Here is a 17150-nt window from a genome sequence, read left to right on the forward strand (position 1 = left end):
TAGTATAAATGATCAATATGTATATCCGTCTATTTAAAACGCTGGATTTCACTAAACTGTTTGTTTTGACAACAAATCTGTTTGTTTTTCACTCAAAGGTCGTTGGAAGAATAAACCACCGAGTGTGGAAATATTTAAACATTAAACTTTTTTTCACCAATTAATTCAACCTAAAATATCTTTATATGTACGTTAGCTGGCCAAACATATTGTTTAAAAGGGTCGGGGGGGGGGAGAGTGTTAAGGGCAGGGGGTAACTAGGGGTATAAGGGAGATCAGAGGAATGGAGGAGGGAATGCTTTTTATAAATTCTTAAACTTTAAGTTTTTTATAATTCTGTGAAAAATTAAATCAATTCATGATTTCTGTACTTTTGGTACAATCTAAACACTAAAGTACTATCTGTACTACTAGTACCCTTTGTACTGTCAATGGTTCCTGAAAAGTTCATGTAGATACTGCCTACCAAATTTCGGCCTGAATTGAATGATAAATGACTGCACATGTTCAGACGAACTTGATTAACGACTCATAATTAAATCTAACATTCCGAAATGCATTCGATGCAGGTGCCAAAAGACACAAAAAGATATTTATAATATACATATATATATATGACCAGTCAAGGGGACGGTAAGGGGAGAATTTGACAACCCCCCCCCCTTTGGCAATATTAAACCAAAACAACAGTACAAAACTACATATTGTAGATGTCCAAAAATTGTAAAATTGTACAAGTTGTTTTATTTTGCTTTTAATCAAAGAAAACACCTAACAAAGTCCAGTCATGAAGATAAAGTTTAGTCTCCTATTGTTAAATTGTAAAAATGTAAATGATGTGAGTTTGATGAATACTGATGACAATATACAGGATTTTTAGAAATTTTCTTGCCACGGAATAGAGAATTTTATCTATATATGCAGTTAAGAGGAAGGGGGTAGTCCCCACCCCGTAATGAGTCCCCACCCCGTAATGAAATATAGGGGGATGGGGGTTAGGATCCCTTGTACCACCCCTGGCTCCGGGTATGCGCCTCTGCTCATTAATCTTTTGCCAAAGAATGCAACAATGTATGCAGTCCAAATCTAACAGCCTAAATCTAGGCAGAAAGGCATTCTTCAAATTTTGTCCTGTAGGTTTATAACAAAATTCTGATCTAGAAATTTTATCTTTCTGAAAGAGAATTTAAGCAGTGTAAGTTATCTTAATTAGTGTTGTTTCTTATTCTTGGTCTTAGGTTGATAATGGCCTGATGGCCTAAAATTCTACCATTTTTGAGTTTTTTATGCTACTAGATACATGATACGATTATGTGGGCTTTAATATAATCATGTGTGGTTTAGGATTTTATATCTATGCTTGATATTTGTCATTTTAGATCAAGAATGTTTATATTAACATCTGAATATTTATTCAGAGAGCTAACTAGCTAATGATATCACGAATAATTAAAAAAATATATTAGTTAATAGGAAAAAACGATTTTGGAGAACATATATGTACATCGTAAAAATCGCAATGCAGACAACATAGAACTAAAACACGAAGAACTTTTAATCGTAATCCATGAAATATTTACAAACAAACAAACAAAATGAAATTAACTATTTTTCTTAAATTCTCTCGATCTCAAGAACTGCAGCACACTGTTGGATCAAGTGCAATTTTTGGGATTTCAAATATTTCTTTTCAAATATTAAAAATTGTAATTTAAGACCTGTGTGACCAGGATTTACAGTACTTTAACTTTTTCAGTTTAAAGAAGTAGTTTTTTAAGTCCAAGGGAGGATATATTTACGACCTTTAGGGCTCACACCAGGATACTGTTGCCCGTAGATCTTATTCTTTACTTAAACCAACATTCCACATTTTAATTTTGTCTCAAATATTTGACATTTCTTAAATTCTTGGCTCCTTTTACAATCATATTGCGTAGAATTCTATAATCCATTAGCTTGGGAACCCAGCTTTAACTGGAGACAAAACTTTTCCTATAAAATTCAACCCTTGGAATTTTTATTCCAAGCTCAGAACATTCCTGTGGTTCTTTCGGGTTCCTCCATCAAAGTTTGAGGCAAATTGGCCAAGGAGTTCAAAGTCATGATTGGACACACAACCAACGAACAGACAAACAAAGATTCGTCCGATCTAAAAAGTAAAAATTAATTATTTTCCAATGTGGTTTCTCTAACGACTGCTTCCATAGTTGTTATTAAATAAAGGTTTAAAGGATACCATTGTGAATCGGACATGTCTTCTTTTAATCAAAAGTCTTTTTTAATTAACACGACAGTCCCCTTCGGGCGAGTAATTAGTTCCTTGCTAAATAATCTTTTTAATAAAGATAACTTTGCATAACTTTATCAGATAACGATGAACAGGAAATCTTGCAATAATATCCTTATGCAAGCTGGCAAATTATCCAGGCATGCGGAACCTTTGCATAGAATATTCTTCAGGTTATTGAACAAAGATGATTTTTTTCCGAAATTGATCACAAATATTCAGCAATCTATCAACTCTTTCAGCAGGAACCGTTTCATGCAAAAAATCGTTATTGTAGATTGCGTTTCAAATGGGAGGCGGAATAGTTCAGTAAGATATGAATATAGAATACGTTCCGAATTTTGTAAAAGAAAAATCATTCCATTTTTTTCTCAGTTTTTGCCCTGGAAATTTCCTATTTAAAAATCTGTATAATAAGCATGAAAAAAGGGGGGGGCAAGATGTAGGCAAGGGGAAAAAGAGGTATGAGGAAGAGAATAGAGAGGGGGAAACCCACAAGTTAATCTGAGGCTTAAAAAAAAAGAAGGCATATGTGAAATATAAGAGTTATGTTTAAAGATAAGAGATGAAGGGGGGAGATTATACAAGAACTTGACGGGGTTTACAAAGATGAAAATGCTTTTATTGATGTTTTCATATACCCTAAGCCGTGTAAAGGAATAGATGAGATAATAAACTCAAATTTATTTATAATTAAATTTTTCTTAGGAGATAAGAGAATTTTGCCGAAGAAAGCGACAAGAAATGTTACTTTAGCTGCTCTTCTTATAGAAGAGGTCACTAGGACCCTCACTAACAAGTAAATATGATTTTTATCCGTCTTGTAATTGTCGAACTTTGAATCATTTTTATCCGTCTTATAATTGTTGATTTTTTAATCATTTTTATCCGTCTTTTAAATGTTTATCTTTGAATCATTTCTTATAATTTTTAAGCTTTAAATAATTTATATCCGCCTTATGATTGTAGTTCTTTGAATTATTTTTTATCCGTCTTATACTTGTAGAATGTAGGTCTTTGAATCATTTTATCCGCCTTATAATTTTAGTTCTTTGAATCATTTTTATCCGTCTAATAATTGTTGTTCTTTGAACCATTTTTATCCATCTTATAGTTGTTGTTCTTTGAACCATTTTTTTACGTCTTATAGTTGTTGTTCTTTGAACCATTTTTTTTCGTCTTATAGTTGTTGTTCTTTGAACCATTTTTATCCGTCTTACAATTAATAATCTTTGAATCATTTTTATCGGACTTATAAATGTTAATTTTGAATTATATTATCATTGATGTATATCTTATGAAATTAAATATATTTCAAACTGATTTCATTAATTTGTACACTACACGTTAACATGCTTTTATTATTGTTTTTATCATTAATATTATTAATTACAACATGTGCTATAATACATACTTTATTTTTTACATTTTATCAAATTGTTGTAATTTCTTTTGTTTCAGATACTCTTTACCCCCCTGGGAAGTTGGATCTAAAATGAAGGTTCTGCCAATACAGGTCAGTGATGCATTCTCAGAATATTATTCCAACGAATCTTTTCCTTTCAAACTCGTCTTCTCTAGGAAACCTGGTCTCTAGGAAACCTTGTCTCTAGGAAACCTTGCATCTAGGAAACCTGGTCTCTAGGAAACCTTGTCTCCAGGAAACCTTATATCTAGAAAACCTTGACTCAAGGAAACCTTGTCGCTAGGAAACCTTGTCGCTAGGAAACCTTGTCTTTAGGAAACCTCATCTTCAGGAAACCATATCTGACTGTAGGAAACCTTATCTCTGGAAACCTTGTCTCTGGAAACCAGGAAACCCAATATATTAAAAAATATATATTTAGGAAACCATGTTGTCTGAGATGTGTCCTGATCTTGAATCTGCATTCTGTTTCCCTCACAAGGAACATTTCAAATATAGAAAATGATTGAATAGCTAAAAAATAAACAAATAAGATAGGAGGGGAGGAGGGGCACGCCACTTGGAAGAGGGAGGGGGGTAAGTCCCTTGAAGAAGGGGAGGGAGGCAACAAAACTTTATTTTAACAGACTGAGAACGGTTGAGAACGGTACCTGAAGAAGGAGATATCCCAATTTTTCCAGCTGAAAGCTTAATTGTACACTGCATTCTCCGTGCGAAAAAAAACCCATCGTTTCTGAAGTCATTTAATTTTTCAGTTAGAAAAAAAAGCAATATCACGATCATTCTTTTTCAGACAAATGTATACAGGATCCCAATGTGAATATAACATGCCACTTTACTTTATAAATTCAGCAGACAGACTTTAAATTCATTCTACTGTCTTTGTTAATGGAATGTTTCTATCTGAAACACCTTATTCAGTTTTTGCGAACATTTCTTTTAAAGAGGCAAAAGTTTGAAGCGAAAAAAATTTGAATGAAACTACTGTACAGTACCGGACTATCAACGCAGAGTGTAATAACGTGAAGAACCCAACCTGGGGAATCACTGGTGCAGCATATCTCCGTGTACTGCAGCCTATGTACGAAGACGGTAAGTTAATGTACTTTGTGAGTTGTTAGGTATTTTTACAAAGACATTTCCCAAGGGCGACTTCCTAAGTGACAATTTTCCAAGTGGCAATTTCCCAAATGTGCACTTTCCCAAGCGGCAAATTCCCAAAGCTTATAGGTTAGGCCTTCTGAGGCGCCGCAGTGGGGTCGATCGCTACGGCTAGAATGGGTTAGGTGCCAGCGCTGCGGATAGAAAAGGCAAGGGGGTCGATCGCTGCGGCTAGGACAGACTTGGGAAGATGCCGCTTGGGAAATTGCACTTGCCACTTCGAAAAATACCCTCGGAAAGTTGCCGCAATTGGGAATAAACCTTCGGGAAAATATTTAACATACTTTGTGTACTTCATTAAGCTAGAATTAATTCAAAGAATATATATCAAAATTAGATTTTTAAACGATGATGGTTATTAAAAAGTCCTTTAAAGGGACAGTAGACGTAATTTAATGTGACTCTCCATTTAAAGAGCTGCAGATCAATGCATGTCCGATTTGCAACGGTTCTCTCTAAACCTTCGTCGGAATAAATTAATAAAGAAGATTTTCAGTTTTTTTCTGATTAAAAAAAGATTATTTTCAATTGCAAAAAGTTTTGAATTTATGGGGCAGGGAAGAGGAATAAAATTGACAGAATTAAACATATTTTTAAGGCCAAATGTCAACAAGGTTTAATAGGTCCGTAATAATTCTACATTATATCAAATGTTGTTTGAACCTCCCTGTATTAAATGCCGGAAAAGTATTAAAGATAGAAATAAAATGTGGATGTTTTGACACGGTGGGAACAAAATATCGTGAGGTATTTACAAATGTTTTCTATGGGATGGAATAGCATAATTGTTAGAAAAGTGAATGAATGATTGAATGTAACAATAAAAGGATCAATTAAGGGATAACAGGATGAATGAATAGATTACCTTGAAAAATAAATTCGTCAATAATTGGACCTTTCCCTATGGGGTATGGGGAAAGAGGACTATGAAAGAGAGGGGCATTGTAAAGGGAGTAGACGGCTAGGAAAGGGTGGAGTATAGGTGTTGGCAAGGGAGTAGAAGACTAGGAAAGGGCGCACTATAAGGGTTGGAAAGGGAGTAGAGGACTAGGAAAAGGTGAAGTTTAAGGGTTGGAAAGGGCAAAGGGACGACGAATGAGTTTGAGCAAATTTCTGAAAATATTCAAAATTACAAAACTCCGAAAGCTGCTGTCCTCTTTAAGAATTTATCTATCTATTATAAATATATTTCTATCTATCTATCTTCGGTTCCTGTTGGTTGGTCAGAAATGTAAAGAGATTTGAACTGTTGAATGGAACGGTATCGTAAACTGCCACCAGTTTACATATAGTTTATTTACAATTTACTCATTAGATAATAGATAAGCCATAACTTTACATAACTATTAGTTTATATAACCATGCATCAGACAGTTTACATAAATATTCGATTACATAACTGAAACTTTACATAACTAGAGTTCACATTTCTTACCGCAATTATGTCGCTTGCATTTAGGATAAAATGGTATTAATAAAAATTGTTTTTAATAATCTTTTGGAATTGTTGTTGGAACATATTTTATTTGGATGATTGGATGATCAATAGGTTAGGATTTATCTGATTTTTTTAGAAAATAAGTTTTGGATTTATATAATTTCTATAATAACTAGGATAAATAAAAAAGATTGAAGAAGTTTAAATTAATATTAAATAGAATTTCTTTTAAATAGTATTTGAACAAATAGATAAAGGATCACAGTGATCTACATAATTATGAAAATTATGTATCAACTATTGAGATTGGGCCACCTTTGAAGTGTCTCCGGGCCTTTGTCATTGATTTGTAGCTACGCTTGTGTCCCTGTGTGACATTTAGAGCCAGGTAGGTTGTGTGCTGGTTGACTTTAATAGCGGACATATCGGACCTGGATAGATATGTTTCGAGAACTTGTTATGGAGTAGGTGTTTACTACATACTTGATGTATGGTTTAATGTGGTCCTGTATAAGCTGCAAGGCCAAGTTTAAAGCATGCTGCATGAGACAGGAAACATATTTGAACTAGTAGACTATAGGAAAGAAGATACAAGTGCGAGTACACGGGAATACGGGGATATGGGGATACCCCTTCATTATAGCAGCAGAGGGGTAGTGAGGAATTTTTCCAGGGGGGGATTAAATTTTTTTCCCCTGGGGAGCTCTGCATCCGTTGGGAAATAATGATAATAATAAATTTGACTTTCTCCTTCTGTCCAGTTTGTAGTGGGACTGTCGGTAGTTTAGGGTATGGGAGAAGGACTAATTCTTTTTTCATTTTCTTCTTCTGTTTCAGTTTATATAACTGTACTTAAATGTACACCAAGTTGGACTTTTGATTTTTTCCATTGGTCGGTGGTTGTCGAATAAGTTTAAAAGATATTATAGAATAGCTGGATAACAAATTAGAATGATACCTTACAATTTAATATGTAGGTTAGGTTAGGTTAGGTTGGGTTAGGTTGGGTTAAAGCTGTGAAATAAGAATACGATTGTTCCACTCTAGTTATAAAACACCTCCTTGCTCAGAGAAAGACTTAAAGGGTACTGTTCTTAATCGATCATGCCACTTTATCAATTAAAATAACGTATACAGTCCCTTTAATGCCAAAAATCTTGTTTTTGTCATGATGTTCATACAACAGATTAAGATGCACTATGCAACTCTTTTTAGGAAGCATTTACATCATTGGTTACAATGCAACGAGTTTAGAATACTCAAACACATACTTGGGATACATATACCACAACATAAACTTACATATGACAGCAGGAAGCAAAAACAAAGGGTAGTTCCAAAAAACTTATGATTTGTAATTTTTCCTCATCAAAACTGACAGCATTTGATAAATGAAATAGGGATGAAGATAATGTTAATGGTAGTATTACTTTATATTTTTTATAACTTAAACTAAATCCGTATTTTATTTACTATGTACATAATTGACTTTGACTCATATATATAAATATACGTATATACAGTTGTAACATATAATAACAATAATTATATCACTGCGTTAGAATCATTGAAATGGCACTTCTAATCTTGCAACTGTGTTTAGAAATACCATAATCTTAGAACAAGATCTTATGAAATATTGCTTCTGCAACACCTTATAAATTAGACAATCTAAACAGGCTCATTTATTAACTTCCATCGTCACACCCAGTTATTGGCAACATAATTAAGAAAGTATTTATAGTACTCCTTATTTCAAATTCATGTGTTTATTAGTCAGGATCCTAATATTCAACTTTGTTCTACAATAGTTATGATTGTAAAAAATGTTTAATTTTCTTTCATCTTTGGATTCCGATGGCAAACATTTTATCTTAAGCTTTTGACAAAAACACTTTAAGCCGATGATTTCGATGTTTAGGTAAAAAAAAATAAACACTTTTTTATAAAAACTCCAAATTTTAGCCTTATTCAACCCAAAACAAAACTATTTTGTTACTAGGTGTTGGAACACCCCGTGAATCAGGGTCTACTGGACACCTTCCAGATGCACTTTATGTGTCATCCATGCTCCTCCCTCAAGTAAGTAATTCTTCTTTAGATTACATCCTTTTTTATTTTATTCGAATGAAAATTTTATTTTAACATTACAAATTACATTAAACAGTACATTATCAGAAGAATTCATCATCATTCTTTTCATATTTTCTCGACAGTCGACACCATTTCGGCATCTGTGACTGATTATTAATTATTCTTTTTCTGTAGCGAAGTGTTCCTCATGAACATCTTACTGCGCTGACCGCAATCTGGGGTCAGATGGTATGGCATGATGTCTCCTACACTCTACCAATCTCAGGGTATGCTGACTGCTGTGATCCGATCTCCAGGTAAAAACTAAACATGGTTTGAAAGAATGTGGTCATCATTGATTTACTTAAAAATTTTAATCTTAAATTATATACACATTAATTAATCGTTTATCTAGAACTGAAGAGCATAAGGAGTGTCTTCAGATCATGATGTCAAATTTTACCTGTCAAGCATATGTCAGATCTGCCATTGGATTGAAGCCGGGTTGTCAGCTTGGCCCAAGGTAGGTCTATGTTGTTTCTTAAAAATAAACTGTTCCAAGTTTATGCAGTAACACTAGAATTTTCGAAGATTTTTCTGGTATAATTGAGAATTTCTTTTGAAAAAGTATAATCAAATTATCTCATGACTTCTTAACTTATGAGTGACATTTTTAAATCCTCTGAGGGGTAATTTGAGCTATGCCGAAAAATGAATGCCCAGTCGATTCAGAAAAGGCATATTCACATATAAATAGATGCATGGTGAAAAATAATAACCACTAGATGCACTAAATGCAATAACAGTCAATTATGATAGTTAACCTATTAACAGGCACTATTATATATATATATATATATATTTATTTATGTATATCTTTTTCTTGTGAAGGGTGGGATTGGTTACTAAATTATGAAAACCTAAGGTTGGCAACTTTTAGAACTTGAAAATGTTCATAAAATAGCTGAAAATGCATCTTATCGGGGACGAGATCTGAAACACGGAACAAGGTTCTACGGGAGAAATGGGGGCAGGGAGGGGGGCTAGGGGGGTTGAAGTGGGCCGGGAGGGCAATATAACTTAGTTAAATTGTCCAAGACAAAATCAGTAAAATTTGAGGAAGCACGGGTTTAAAAATACCTTTTTTCGGTAATTTTTTGTATTGCCAGAATCAGGCATTTATGCTTGTTGATGCAGAAACGACTGCATTGAGAATCTGGACCATATCTTGATATCCTGCAATTATAAACAATCATTCTAATTTAACAAATCTACACAAATTCCAGCTTTGAAGACGGGAGGGAAGAAGAGGGGGTGTATGTAGGAGATTTAAACCAATTATCTGATGCCACTAACTTTTCGTATCTTCAATAAAGTTGCAAGTCTCCTAATTCGCAGATCTTCAAACTCTAGACATTTGCACTTTGCAGTATATGCAGGAATATAATGAATGTATTATTACCTTAAACCACTAAAACAAGATGTTTATTACTTTTAACTTCATTATTATAAAAAAAAAACATTCCTGCAGCTAATTGCTGAAATAAGAATGAAGCTTACTTTCAAGTAAGAAACACCAGGAACCTTCATATATTTGTTTACAAACACACTGTACTGCAGTGTGCGACCCATTCTGAATAGCGCTTTGTTATTTACTACATTACTCCCAGAAACTTCAGTACTCAATTTAACAAAGTTGTGGAGGTTCCTAATGTATCTTCCTTGCACCATGAATCATCGAACTTTCCAGACGATACATAGTTGTTAAACTATAGTGAATCATGGGTTATTATTTGGCCATGCAGGTCTAGCAGTCCTAGCAGCAATGGTCAGTACTCAGTATAGTCTGGATTTTCATTGAAACCAAATTACTGTTTTCATTCTTCCTTCCTCACTTGAGTGAATTATTTGCTTGGTAAAATAAATATTGATTTGTTTATATAATGGCTCATTTATGCAAATGATAAGAGCTGCAAGGATGTTTATGAACATTTTGACCCCACATCAGCTGTAGGCATAGACATAGTGTACGCGGAGATCAGCTGACTGGCGAGACCCTGAGTTCCGTTTCGTGGCCTTGGGCCCTGGTAAACCTTCATGGAGAATTGTATACGCGGGCAACAAACATTTTGGGTTCGTGAATACATCACCGTCCAGACATTAACATTTAATAGCATCAGATGCAATTATACAGCGAGAATCAGGAAATAATTTGGAAATAGTTGAATTCACCATCATTGATCTTATCAGACTTTGTAAATCTCAGAATATTTGGAAGTTCATTTATTTCGAGGAGGAGGAGGGGGGGGGGGTCTAAATGATAAATAGAAATCAAAAACCTTTACAGTTGAACAATCAGAATCTTAAATGTAAAATCAAAAGTAAATAATTTTAAAGATTTTTCTTGAGATTTTAAATTTTTTTTTGACTTAAAAGACTAAAAAAGAGTCAAAATTAATGACTACAGACTAAAAAACCAGATTTTTAACTTTTCACACATTATAGTTTAAGACAGATATTTTTCCTGTTTTGCACTAGGGTTTCTTTCCCTTAAGCATGCTTTTGAGAAGCTATTCTGAAAATAGGAACAAAAAATTCCAAATTCAGGGGGGGCGAATGTCCCCCCGCCCCCTCCGTAAGTTTTCTGAAAGTTTTGTTAATACAATTATGATATCAAAATATCTAAAAAAGGCAACATTTCAGTCAAATAGTTTATTTTTTATCTTTTCCACACCATCTACTTAACCCTTTAATTTTATTTAAAAATAAAAAAAATCAAGATATTATTCTTGTCAAAGTTGAAAAAATGTTACCTGAAACTTATTTGCTTTGTTAAATCCCATTCCGGATTCCTGATTGAATACATATACATTTATCACTGAGTGGGCACCTAGTTCAAGAAAGGTCTAAAAACATTTATCATTGAGATAAAAATCTTAATTAGTTAGAATTATATCTTTAACTGTTGCCCAGTGTTAGAGACTCAATTTGTTCACCAAATACGAAAATCTAATTCCGGTATTTAATTTTATGGTTAATTAAACTTATAAAAACTGTTTTTGCCTTATTTTGTTAATATATATTATGATATTTGATAATACAGTAAAAAAATGTAAAAAATGTAAAATGTAAAAAATGTGTAAACAAAACTCGAAAATGTAAAGAATGCTTTTCTTGAGTTATTTTTGGGTCTAATTAAAGGTTTTAAAAAATGACAATCTGTAAGTTTTACGAGTTGTCGTTTCATTATTCTAAGTTTTTTATTAATTTCACTTTAGAATAACTGAAAATTTACCCATTTTTCTTTATTTAGATATTAATTAGCTTTTTTATACGAGGCAATGCATGGTTGGTTGACAGAGGTTGTCAGTTTGCTGTGTAGTGTGTAAAGAGCAAAAAGTGTTAACTAGCGGTTGTTATCTTCAAATATTTTTAATTCCTTTCCATTTAAAGAGTTTGGACTCCTGGCGCCAATGATTATTTATTTAGAGACTGCATTTAATGTTGCATTTCTGACCGCCTGAAATACTAATTAATCATTTGTTAATGTTTACTCTCAAAATTAATAATTAAAATATATTTTGGATTTTAAAGATATTCCCGGGCCCACGACCTTGTCATTCCTGCATATTTAACCCTCTTTCCTCTAATGGGGATTTAAATATTTGGGCCCGAGATCAAATTGAGGCACCAAAGTATTGCCTTGACACACACCAGGAGAGGGAGGGGGATAAAATTCAATTTATTTTTGATGATATGTCCTTAACAAAAACACTTATTTGATATGACCTTTCTATTTCTTTCAGAAGCCGGAATGTGAGAACAAAAAGATTATTTTTATGTTTTTATTGATATCATGATGTTGCCTAGTTGAAAAGGAAGAATTTTAAGCAGTTTGTTAACATTGAGAGCAAAACTAGCCAGAGGGGTACACCTACACAGGGGAGTGGTGGCTATGGGGCTCAGCCCCCCCCCCCACTGGATTAGTAAAATCATTGATTTCCAGAGGGTTTTCAGGCCCCAACGGGTGCTGAAGTTCCCGGAGCCCCACCCTAAGAGAAATTCCTGTGTATGCCTCTGAAAAAAGCCGCATAAGAAAAATGTATTTTTCTTTTTTTAGGGAACAAATGAACTTTGCAACTGCATTTATTGACGGGAGCGCTATCTATGGTTCAACACCAGAATCAGCTGATAAACTCAGAGAGTTCGACGGGGGATTCCTCAAGGTAAAATATGGTCATTTCCTGTCTGTTCTTCTCTGTCTGCTTCTGTTCTTCTCTGTCTGCTTCTCTGTTTCTCTGGTTGTTACTCTGTTTGTTTCTTTTTCTGTGTCTCTGATTATATCTTTATCTGTTTTCTATCTTATTCTTTGTCTATGTTTCTGTCTGTTTCTCCGTATGTTTCTCTGTCTGTTTCTATGTCTGTTTCTCTCTCTGTTTCTCTGTCTGTTTCTCTGTCTGTTTCTCTGTCTGTTTCTCTGTCTGTTTCTCTGTCTGCTTCCTGTCTGTTTCTCTGTCTGTTTCTCTGTCTGTTTCTCTGTCTGTTTCTCTGCCTGTTTCTCTGTCTATTTCTCTGTCTGTTTCTGTGTCTGTTTCTCTGTCTGTTTCTGTTTCTCTGACTATATCTTTATCTGTTTTCCTATCTTATTTTCTGTCTATTTTTCTGTCTGTTTCTCTGTCTTCTTCTCTTTCAGCTTCTCCGTCTGTTTTTCTGTATGTCTGGTTATATCTCTGACTGTTTCTTTGCCCGTTTCTTTTTCTGTTTTTTTTCTGTCTGTATCTCCATCTTTTTCTCCGTCTGTTTCTCTGGCTATTTCTCTGTCTTTTTCTCTTGTATGTTCCTCTGTCTGTTTCTCAATCTTTTTCTCTGTCTGTTTCTTTGTTGTTTCTCTGTCTGTTTCTCTATCTTTTTCTCTATCTTTTTCTCTGTCTGTTTCTTTGTCTGTTTCTCTGTATGTTTCTCATTCTGTTTCTCTGTCTGTTTCTCTGTCTGTTTCTCTGTCTGTTTATCTGTCTGTTTATCTGTCTGTTTATCTGTCTGTTTCTCTGCCTTTTTCTCTGTCTTTTTCTCTCGTCTGTTTCTCTCGTCTGTTTCTCTGTCTGTTTCTCTGTCTAATTCATTGTCTGTTTCTCTGTCTGTTTCTCTATCTTTTTCGTTTTTTGTTTCTCTGTCTGTTTCTCTGTCTATTACTCTGTCAGTTTTTCTCTCAGTTTTTCTGTCTGTTTCTATATCAGCTTTTTTCTCATTTTGCCGGTCTATCTGTCATATCTTTGTCTGTTTGTCGGTCTATCAGGTTCTATATCTGTCTGTTTCTCTGTGCCTTCCTTTCTCTTTTTCTTTGTGTGTTTCACTGTCTGTTTAAATGTCTGCTTCTCTGTCTGTTTCTCTATCTTCTTCTCTGTCTGTTTCTCTGTCTGTTTCTCTATCTTTTTCTCTGTCTGTTTTTCTTTCTGTTTCTCTGTCTTTTTTCTGTCTATTTCTATATCAGCTTCTTTCTCAGTTTCCCGGTCTATCTCTGTTTATTTGACTCTTTCTCTGTGTGTTTCACTGTCTGTTTCTACATATGTCTGTTTTAATTTCTGTTTCGCTGTCTATATCTCTTTCTATTTCTATGACTGTCTATTTGTTTCAATGCTATATTTTATCTTTTAACTTGCATTTTCTGTATCCACTATCCTCTAGTACCTGTATGTCTGTATCCAGTATCCTCTAATATCTGTATGTTTATATCCAGTATACTCTAGTATATGTTTGTATGTGTCCAGAGATGGGAACTTTTGAATGGGGGTATACTTAATCCTGATCGGATAATTAATCTGGAGATTAAAAATGAGTGGAGAACAATCAATATTTAATCTGCAGATTAAGAAAAAGAGTGGATTAAGCCTTAATCCCGATACCCACCATTCTAAAGTTTTCAGCTCTGTATTCTTAAGTATCTATATGTCTGATATCCAGTATCCTCTAGTATCTGTATTTGTGTATCCAGTATTCAATAACTGTATGTCTGTATCCAGGTTCCTCTGGTATCTGTATGTCTATATCCATTATCCTTTAATATCTTTATGCCTGTCTCCAGTATACTCTAGCATCTGTATGTGTGTATCCATTATATCCTAGTATCTGTATGTTTGTATCCAGTATCCTCTAGAATCTATATGTCTGTATCCAGAAAACTCTATTATCTGTATGTCTGTATCCTGTATCCTCTTTTATCTGTATGTCTGTATTCAGTATCCAGTATCTGTATATTTGTATCCAGAATCATCTAGTATCTGTATGTCCGTATCCAGTATCCTGTATCCTCTAGCATCTGTATGTCTGTATCCAGTATCCCCCAGTATCTGTATGTGTTTATTCAGTAACCTCAAATATCTGCACGTGTGTATCCAGTTTTCCCTAGTAACTTTATGTCTGTATCCAGTATACTCTAGTATCTGTATGTGTGTATCCAGTATTCAATAACTGTATGTCTGTATCCAGTATTCTTGTATCAGTATTTCTGTATCCAGTATCCTTTAGTATCTGTATGTCTTTATCCAGTATCACCTAGTTTCTGTATGCCTGTATCCAGTATCCTCTAATGTCTGTATGTGTATACCCAGTATCCCCTAGTATCTGTATGCCTGTATCCAGTATCCTCTAGTATCTGTTTGCCTGTATCTAGTATCCTCTAGTATCTGAATGTCTGTATCCAGTATCCTGTAGTATATGAATGCCCGTATTCAGTATTCTCTAGTATCTGTATGTGTGTATTCAGTATCAAGTATCTGTATCTCTATATCTAGGTGGATGCTGGTAATCTGTTACCGGAAGACGACTACAACCCGAACTGTAGACCGGAACAGCCAGATAGCAGCGCCTCTAAATGCCTCAGGTTAATAAACACATTCCAGTGTAGGTGGGGGGAGGGGGGGGCGTGGGAGGAAGGGGGATTTTCTAGTTTCTTTGGGCATAGGGGAAGAAAGGAATTTCAGATTCATAAAAGGTTTATAAATCAATTTATTTGATACTAGGGATGAATAAAAATATTTAGATCTAGGAATAAAAATGCTAACTGAAACTTGAATCAACACATATAGATCTAGGACTGAACAAGCTGACTAAAACTTTAATCAATATATCTAGATCTGGTGATGAACGAGTAAACTTTAATGCTGGATTAGCTTCTCTCCATACTGTACTTGTGAGAGAGCATAATAGGTACCGTACAGTACAATACATATCTAAAGAAATACAAATAGTGGGACTCATAAAATTGTGAAATAGGTAGACAACTTTAAAGCAATGTTATTTATATTTGATGCTATTATAAAGCAAATAGTTTTATAAGTGAAAATCAACTAGTGAGATGGGTTTGTGTATACTGCACAATAACGGAGTTTCAAGATTATTGAACTAAAATCATAACTTGCGTCTAACGAGTTTCTCCCTACAATCCGCAATTCTTTTGAACCCCTCTGTAGAAAAAGAATAACATCATCATTTAAAATATTTTTAGAATTGCCTCTCTGTTAGAAACTGTGAATCCACATTGGGACGAGGAAACACTGTACCAGGTATGTACTTTGTACAATACATTGTTCATATATTGTACAATAGAGTACGTTCACGCTTAAATATGTACATTAAAATATATGCTTCTGACGCTTTGCACAAACATACAGTTTAGCATTCTTTATACATAACATTTATGTAATTTACACTTTGTTATATTACAGAATAGACTAATGTGTTTTATTTAATGTATAATAGAACATTTCTCAAAAAAAGAATTACACACTGATGACATTTATTTCTGTGATTTAGGAATCTAGGAAAATTCTTGGAGCGCAGATTCAACATATAACTTATAATGAGTTCCTACCCGCAATACTAGGTGATAATATATTTGGTTTGGATTTTGGTGGCCATTTTAAATACATGTATTTGGTTTGGATTTTGATTTCCATCCTATTTATTTAGTTTGGATTCTGGTGGCCATCTTGAATTCATGTGTCTGGTTTGGGTTCTGTTGGCCATCTTGAATAGATGATATTTGGTTTGGATTCTGGAGGCCATCTAGAATCCTTATTTTTGATTTGAATAATGATTGCCATTTTGATTTTGATATTTTTACAGGAGAAGTTCTGACTGAAACATTTCAACTTAAATCCAAGGTAAAACAAACGTTGAATTAGAAGAAGTATTTGATTTGCAAAAAATAGTTAAAAAATGAAAAAAAATTTAAGAAACGCATATTTTTAATATATTTATTTCTAGGGAAACGGTTACCACATGGGATATAACGATGAATTGCCTGCAACTACTCTTAACAGTGTTGGGAATGCAGTTCTACCTTTCATCCTTTCCCTTCTACCCTCTAGCTTAGCCTTCTATACACCAGTAAGCAATATATTCATCCTTTCATCATTTCCTTTCTACCCTCTAGCTTAGCCTTCTATACACCAGTAAGCAATATATTCATCCTTTCATCCTTTCCCTTCTACCCTCTAGCTTAGCCTTCTATACACCAGTAAGCAATATATTCATCCTTTCATCATTTCCTTTCTACCCTCCAGCTTAGCCTTCTATGCACCAGTAAGCAATATATTCATCCTTTCATCCTTTCCTTTCTACCCTCTAGCTTACCCTTCTATACACCAGTAAGCAATATATTCATCCTTTCCTTGTAATACATAGTAGGACAGGACTAATAAAACTGTGGAATAAGAAGACGACTGTAAAAATTAAACTTTGATTTTAAATAGTTGAACGAGAATGAA

General features: G+C 34.0%; 1 protein-coding gene across 1 annotated transcript in view; it reads left to right on the forward strand.

The window, feature by feature from the left end:
- The window catches only part of LOC111700471 (uncharacterized), a 59041-nt gene that overhangs the window by 14839 nt on the left and 27052 nt on the right, over window positions 1–17150 (forward strand). The window contains exons 3-16 of the mRNA XM_023471388.1: window positions 2996–3086; window positions 3749–3803; window positions 4135–4194; window positions 4706–4805; window positions 8315–8394; window positions 8581–8702; window positions 8801–8908; window positions 12506–12611; window positions 15174–15262; window positions 15514–15588; window positions 15887–15944; window positions 16195–16264; window positions 16507–16544; window positions 16648–16770. Coding sequence (XP_023327156.1) covers window positions 2996–3086; window positions 3749–3803; window positions 4135–4194; window positions 4706–4805; window positions 8315–8394; window positions 8581–8702; window positions 8801–8908; window positions 12506–12611; window positions 15174–15262; window positions 15514–15588; window positions 15887–15944; window positions 16195–16264; window positions 16507–16544; window positions 16648–16770 — 1175 coding nt within the window. The remainder of the gene's footprint in view (window positions 1–2995; window positions 3087–3748; window positions 3804–4134; window positions 4195–4705; window positions 4806–8314; window positions 8395–8580; window positions 8703–8800; window positions 8909–12505; window positions 12612–15173; window positions 15263–15513; window positions 15589–15886; window positions 15945–16194; window positions 16265–16506; window positions 16545–16647; window positions 16771–17150) is intronic.

The sequence above is a fragment of the Eurytemora carolleeae genome, unplaced genomic scaffold (genome assembly GCF_000591075.1).
Source record: "Eurytemora carolleeae unplaced genomic scaffold, Eaff_2.0 scaffold400, whole genome shotgun sequence".
Taxonomy (NCBI): Eukaryota; Metazoa; Arthropoda; class Copepoda; order Calanoida; family Temoridae; genus Eurytemora; species Eurytemora carolleeae.